Raw genomic sequence first — 7,702 nt, 5'->3', positions numbered from 1 at the left:
GTTCAGCAGTTTGAGGCGCAGCTCCAGCAGTACAGACAACAGATTGAAGAACTGGAAAACCATCTTGCCACCCAAGCGAACAATTCACATATCACCCCTCAAGGTAACATGCTTTCCGTGGTAATTTTTTTTTTAATAGCGCTATTTTTTCAGTTAGAGAGCTTAAGCTGTTATATAGTTGATATTCTAGATTGTTACTAGTAGCTGTCTTAAACTGCCATAAGACCGTTTCCTTAAAAGTCCTTGATTAGATCTTTATTTCCTATAAATATAAAATGCTTTGTTATGAATTGTTATGATGTGATGGGCAGATGTCCTAGGGCACCCCACCCACCCACCCCCGCCCCCCAGATTACTGATGGAGGAATCCTTCTCTCAGTCTGTTCTGCTGTCTTCTCTCATCCATGGAAGTATTGGTGTAGTTTATTCATCCTATACATTAACTGTACCAAAAATTGGACTCAAGTAATAGAAAAATAATATCAACTGTGTCATGTACATATTTGTGTGATAATATGATTTTCTTTTATAGATTTGTCAATGGCTATGCAGAAAATTTATCAAACATTTGTAGCTTTAGCTGCACAACTTCAGTCTATTCATGAAAATGTGAAGGTGAGTTCTCATTGCCTGTTCATCTATCTGGACATCTACACCCAAGTGAAGTATTTATTTGTTCATTCACAGGACAAAAGTATCCATGCTTATTACAGAAATAGCTAAAATTATATGTAAGTGAAAAAGACTAAAACTAAAATAATCCAAATCGTGCCCAGACACAACCATGGATAAGATCTTTAAAAAAAAAAAAAAAAAAAGATCCAAGTGTCCTATGCACTCTATTATTTTAACTGTTTTCATCATTGTGAACCACATTCCACGTTCATACACACACTTCACCATCTTTAGTAGTCAGGATTTCACTGCATGTGTGTATGTAGTTTGTGTAACCCGTTGTCTTCTGTTGGACATTGGGTTGTTTCCATCTCTTTTAGTTTATTTCTGTAGAAAGTAAACAGTCTTAGTAGCAAAATCATGTCTCACTGCTTTAATTTTATGTGTGTTTTAAATGTTTGTTGATCCCTGCATAAAAAAACTTGCTAACATTTGTCCCTTCTAAACACAGGAAACTGTATTTATTAAAATAATAAAAATGAAATAATTTGTCACTGAATATTTTGACCTTGTGTAATATGTTCAGTTTTAGAAATTTATTTGGGTGAAATGTTAATGTACATACACTTTTTCCAATCAAGCAAATATAATTAAACGTCTTTCTTGGAGTTATGTGTAGTCGGAGAAAACCTTTAAAATTCAAAGCATCCAAACCTGAGTCTAAATAAATTCTTAACTGTAATAGAATTTCATGGAGATTACCAGTATTTTCATTTTTATTTTAATTTGATGCATGGTAATAGAATTTTTTTTAAGTTAACCTCTTAAATCATACCATTTTTGAAGTGATAACATACTTCAGACCTTTTGCCTTAATAGATTTAAAATTTTAAACCAAATCTTTAAAATAATTTAGTTTTAAAGGAGGAATTTTTATTAAATTCTCTTGAAACTTTGTCTGTAATAAGTGTTTAGTTTTTTAAAGTCTAAAGGTGACTCTCTGTTGGCACTTGGAAGTCTGTGTTCTGCAGATGTTTTTTCCCATTAAGTTCTATTATGTAAGTTTTCAAATATACACAAAAGTAGAGCACTATTGTAATGAATGCTCAGGTGCCCACCACCCAACTTGGGTCATTATCAAGATCCTGCTGACGTTGTTTTATCAGTTCTCCACACATGCTTTCTTCCCCTGGAGTATTTTCTTTTAATTAATACTTTTTTTTTTTTTTCTTGCGGTACGCGGGCCTCTCCCGTCGCGGAGCACAGGCTCCGGACGCGCAGGCTCAGCGGCCATGGCTCACGGGCCCAGCCGCTCCGCGGCATGTGGGATCTTCCCGGATCGGGGCACGAACCCGCGTCCCCTGCATCGGCAGGTGGACTCTCAGCCGCTGCGCCACCAGGGAAGCCCCAATACGTTTTTATTTTATTAAAAATTTTTTTCATTGAAGTACGATTGATTTCCCTGGAGTATTTTAAAGGAGATCTGAGACATATTTGTAAATATAGATGTTTTTTCAATGGCAGTTTCTTCTCTCTGGTTTGCAAACTACCTTTTTCAGTAACAGGGCCATAATACAATGAGACAGAGATTTGCACAAAAAGCTCCAGTTCATGTTGGATAAACTTTACCTGAAATTTTGACCTACTCCTTTTTTTAATACACATCGCAAGAACCAAAGGATGTTCCGTGATCAGATTTGACATTTATTTTCAGCTGCGTTTAGTAAACTGTAATTTCTAGACTTGTTCACCTCTTATAAGAGGTTTTTTATTTTTTGTTCCTTTTGTGGTGTTATTAACAACACAGATAACCTGTTGAAACAGGCTTGAGCCACCTGATCAGCCAGGCCTCCACAACATTAACAAAATTAGGCGTAAATTTTATTAATTCTGTAGATCATGGCTGGTGTCAGTTTTTTGTGTTTTTTTTTTTTAAACTAAATGGTTTCTTTAAGTTTCTAAGGTAGGTCATTATTTCCCATTATCTGAAGTAGAACTAAAATTTATGGGCTATTGATGTCACATGCTGCATGGTATGTGCTTATAATTGCACAGAAAGAGGGAGGATACGTTTGGGGGAGATCTGTTCTCGTAAGCTGTGGTTTCTGATGTCACAGACCCACTTCTGAGTGTATTTCCCCAGTTTCCAGCTCTTGGCAGGCCCACTTGCACACGTTGCAGAGGTGGGAAAGCTTGGGACTGGAGCGTGATACACTGACGTCTACACGGAAGGAGGCGATAGCTTTCAAATGCTGGAAATACCTGTCACAACCCAAAGCCTCATACTTACTAATTTCCGCTAAGAACAGGTTGGAAATATGAAAATCTCATGCCTCTTCAAAAGTAATATAAAACTGATCTAAACTAAGCTAAACCCTTAAAGTATTTAATAATTCTAAGGTGAAGCAGAATCCTTCCTATTAATGGCCTTAATTAAGGCAGATGTTGTATTGGGTAATCCAGCCCACTTTATGAACTTGGTAATTTTTCTTTCTTACTCTGAAATTATAAACTCTCTCTTTTCTTTTCCCCCCAGTTTGGTTACATAAGCTCAACATAGTTATTCTCATTGTAAAGTAAACAGTGTTGATCAAGTAAGAGCCCTCTTTATACCCTCCAAACTCTCTCTGCTTAGGTGATGTCTTATTTTAGTATGTGTCACTCATGCCTCTTATTATTTATTTATATATATATATCGATAGAAAAGGTATTTAGCAAATATATATTTAGTGGGCCTTTTTTTTTTTTTTAAAGCTCTTTGAATCTAAAAGTTATCCAAAGTTTGGCCTTTGGAGGGGAAATTTTCATGAGAAACTGGAATATTTAAAATGGAATTTTAGAAATTACTTTGCTTGTCTAAAAGCTTAGCTAACTTATTTTAAAGGGGGCCTCCTGAAGCCAGAATATGTTAGGCAGTTGATCGTAAAGACATATGACTAAAATAGGGAAGACAGTATACAAAGGTGTGATAGAACTCTCCGATCCATCACTCAGATCCTTCTGATTTGAAGGTTAGATGAAGTGTGTAATGTTGGCAGTGTTTTTGATCTGTCTTTCCTAACTTATTTCATGGTTATATTCATCCTCATATTATCCAAGTCAACACAAAACTTGATTAACCTTTTCTTTTTTTCATTCCTGTAGGTGCTCAAAGAACAGTACCTTGGCTACAGGAAAATGTTCTTGGGAGATGCTGTGGATGTGTTTGAAGCCAGGCGAGCAGAAGCCAAGAAGTGGCAGAATGCGCCCAGAGTCACTACTGGACCCACCCCTTTCAGCAACATGCCAAACGCAGCAGCCGTTGCCATGGCTGCAACACTTACGCAGCAGCAACAGCCTGCTACAGGTCTGAATGCATTCAAGTTATAGCTTCTTACTGTTAAAATGCAGAGCATTTATGTGCATTTTTATGAGTCTTCCTTTTGTGTTAGCACTGAAGAAATTTCTATGAGTAGCTGTTCCAATACAGTCTAAAAATTGTGATGGACACAATTATAAACACACCTGATAAAAATGCAGGGTAGTCTTAGCAATAATTATACATCAGTTAGATACTGAATATTGTGAATTAGTGTTATTTGCTGTATTGCTATAAATGCCCTTTAGAACATGGTGTTCCACTACTGAATTACATTTAAGAGCAACAGATTCTAAAATTGTGACTGTATTGTATATTGTTTTAAAGTCAGAGGTAAACCAGCCATAGGTTGGCATTTTTCGTACCTGATGCTGGCGGGTGGTGTGCTCTCACATGCAGTGGTTACAGAATGCCCACACTCAGGATGAAGTATGTCTTTATCGTCTGAAATTGTGTTGAAGATCAATAGGTTTGTTTGATCAGAGAACAGGCCTTCTTAACCAAATTTGGAAGAAGGTACGTGCTAGAATTGTTAGTACCTTTTCAAAATGAACAGAACAGTGGCAAGAGCAGGAAAGAATGTTATGAGATGCTTCGGATTACACACGAAGAAGTATGGGCTGGGAGGTTGAGCAGATGAAAATAACTGGTGAGATACTGGAAAGAGATCATTTTAGTCCTTGCTTTAATTTCACTTCTTACGAGAGAAACATTTTTGTGGTCTAGTTCTGCAGTGTTTAGTTTGGTCTTGTGTCTTTCAGAGATGATTACTTATCTTTTTACTCCTGCAGTCCCTGGTTTGTCAGGCTTGAAGTGTGACATAGAAAAATATAGTCTTAATGGATACTGATTTTTTTTTTTTTTACTTCATAAGTTTTTGTGTAGTGCTTATTAGTTATTCTATAGCATGTGTGTTTCTGAGAGTTCCTTGTAGTCCAGTAGTAAATTATAGTACAAAAAAGTAAAAAATGTACATCTCTAGATTGCGTTCAGGCTGCCTCTACTAGGGAAGCATTCTCTGGGTTTCACTATTGGCAGTTTAAAAAGTTGTTCTTCACATTTGGAGATGACAGAATTGACTTACCATCAGTAAATGGTTGATGATGGATTTATGCCAAACCCTCCGCGCTCCATGGCTGGACCCATGTGAATAGTGGCTGACATAAGGACTGTGCAGTAGTTCTCTAGCTGGCTGGAGTACAGGGTTGCGTTCTCCAGTTACAGAGGGAAAGGAAGTCACTGTGGAGTTGGTTCCTATCAGGTCATTGTGGGATGGATAGATATCAAATCAACCCCATAATGACGGTCATCAGTTCTCATGATTATTTACCCAGCTCGTCCAACCGACTACAGCACCAGTTTACTTTTTAGGGTTAATATTAATCCCAAAATAGATCAGAGAAGCAGGATTTGGTTAGGTGTTCTTTAAACATAAGGGATTTCTATTCTAATCAATAAAACTGGAGAAAAGTCAGTTAACTGAACTGCTGTGCTGTAAGGGAATTTAATTATGTTCTGCGGTGTACAGCTAAAATTGAGGCAGAACTACCTGTCGGATTTTTGTTTTATACACCTTCTTACGTAGGCAGTTTTGAGAGGTTTGTAGGTTTTCACTCTCACATTTTGGGCTCATGGGCATCTGAAGAAATACGTTCATTCTATATGAGTGCCTCCTATGTGCTAGGCTCCAGGGATATAAAGGTGAACAATAGAGATAGAGTCTTTGCTCTCTGTGGTGGTGGAGAATATTAGCTGAGTTTAGAGTCATCATCTTGAAGAGACGTTGGCTCACGTGCTTTAATCTTTTGTGGACTTTCACCAGGCTTTGGGGAAGCTGACTCCCTTGTACATTCCCTGCAGTAGTGAAGCCCACATAAGGGCTTTCTAATCAGGTGGCAGGAATTGTAATTTATTAACTTAAACAGTCTTACAGTGTTTTCATTTTGAGTTGTATGGATTTTTGGAACTGAGAAGCCAAACAATAGCGATCATTTTGTATCGTCTTCTTGTTTCCCACTTGTTTCTCTAAAGGTCCTGCACGCTCCAAAGCCCATCCCTTTATGTCTCTCCCCTCAGGATTAGCTATTTTAGTCCTGTCACCACTAGAGTGAGACGCAGCAGCTCCGTTAGATGCATGCAGCCCGTTTAGAAATGCCCCTCTTTGTTGCATTGTGCTCTGTGCCCAGTGACTTATTCATTCTGTCCTGTGACTGATGAAATCTTTTTAAGTGCCAGTAATAAATTGTAAAGACCATCTAGGTGAATCTGGGTGAGGCTTGTGTGCTGTTTTTATACAGCCCTGTTGGTGTGTGCAAGGTTTGAGTTGTCAGGGGGGTTTTGCTTCTGTTTGCATATGGGTTCTTGACTTTTTAATGTAAAAAAGCAGATGGCTTCTTAGGCTGATACCTTCTGAAGGTGCTTTCTGTGTTGTCTTCCTTGGAGGTGGAAGTATGGACATAAGTGACTTCTTGAGCCGTCTTCAGTGTCTTTTAATGAAAAAAAAGAAAAAGATAGAACTTAGGCCTGTGTGATTTGTGGTTATTGCTTCTGAAGGCTGAAGAGAACTGATGAAAAACTCCGCAGGCTATTTATGTATGAGGTAAGCATCATACATGGATTACATGATGGTAGATCTGGAGTACACTTGTCCACCAGCTTCTGAAGCCTCTTAAAAAGCTTAAGACATTTACGTTAGGCTTTTCGGTATGATTTTAACTTAGGACAGATGGTTTTAAGCTAATGTACTGGGATTAAGTTTTGCTGTTGTGTCTTGACACTTTTAAGAGTCCTTGATGTTTACGTAAAAAGACTTTTCTCATATGACTTAGCTGCTGTTTTTAAGGAGAGCTGAGACATTTTGTTAGGAATTCCTACTTTCTAGCCTTTAGTGCATGTTTGGACGTTTGAGGTGTAGAGTTCAATAGGAAACTTCTTCGTTGTACTTTCTTGTGGTTTTTTATGATTTTGTTAATATATTTGGTAACCAAAGGACATTCCCCGTTAAATCAGTAAAATATTTGAAATTGGGGAAGACATTGCTTGTTTTTTAAGAAAAATTATTATTTTAAAAAATATGACTTAGGAATAACCATGCTAGTGACATTAGGTATTTTGAGTGATCATTGAAAATTATAAAAAAAACTTTAGCACTTTAGTCCTTTTCCTGTGAATGCAGTTTTACTTTTAAGAAAGTAGAATTTATTCTGGAAAATACGAGTTACAGTGCTAAACTTGATTTTGTTGTGTGTGAATATATTATTCAGTAACTTTTGTAAAATGCTACTACTCTACATGAAGATTTCACTTTGGGCAATCACTGGGATATGTTACTACTAACTTGGTTTTATTTATGGAACTAAGAGCCTCTCATTGAATGACTAATAATGACTATTCAGATTTTAAAACAGATTTCTTGAATTGTTTACGTAACATTTGCCTGAAGGATGTAGTTTCTGCTTTCTAATAGTGAAAATAATTTATATGGTGGCCAGAGTGTAACATATGCTGATACTTTGGCATGGGAGATATTTATCATGAGTTTTTACTATTAAAAATGTTATACATTTGCCTACTAGTTTTATAAATGATGTTGCCTTCAGAATTTGTGTGAAGGTACAAAACTCAAAATATCATGTACCCGTTGTGCAATGGAAAGTCTTGTCATCGTTAGAGTTCTTGATTACCTGGATCCTGAATATTAATGACTAGAGTTGCTCTGAAAAGCAGACC

The 7,702-nt window shown here is 37.0% G+C and overlaps 1 protein-coding gene across 1 annotated transcript in view; it reads left to right on the top strand.

Annotated features, from left to right (window-relative positions):
- Positions 1-3,984, top strand: part of NUP58 (nucleoporin 58) — a 21,172-nt gene extending 17,188 nt beyond the window's left edge. The window contains exons 12-14 of the mRNA XM_007471466.1: positions 1-103; positions 533-615; positions 3,760-3,984. The exon at positions 1-103 is cut by the window's left edge and continues 1 nt beyond it. Coding sequence (XP_007471528.1) covers positions 1-103; positions 533-615; positions 3,760-3,984 — 411 coding nt within the window. The remainder of the gene's footprint in view (positions 104-532; positions 616-3,759) is intronic.
- The last annotated feature ends 3,718 nt before the right edge of the window (positions 3,985-7,702 follow it).

This window comes from Lipotes vexillifer, unplaced genomic scaffold (genome assembly GCF_000442215.2).
Source record: "Lipotes vexillifer unplaced genomic scaffold, Lipotes_vexillifer_v1.1 scaffold543, whole genome shotgun sequence".
Classification (NCBI taxonomy): Eukaryota; Metazoa; Chordata; class Mammalia; order Artiodactyla; family Lipotidae; genus Lipotes; species Lipotes vexillifer.
Note: the sequence above shows the minus strand (reverse complement) of the source record. Positions and strands in the feature narration are given on the sequence as shown.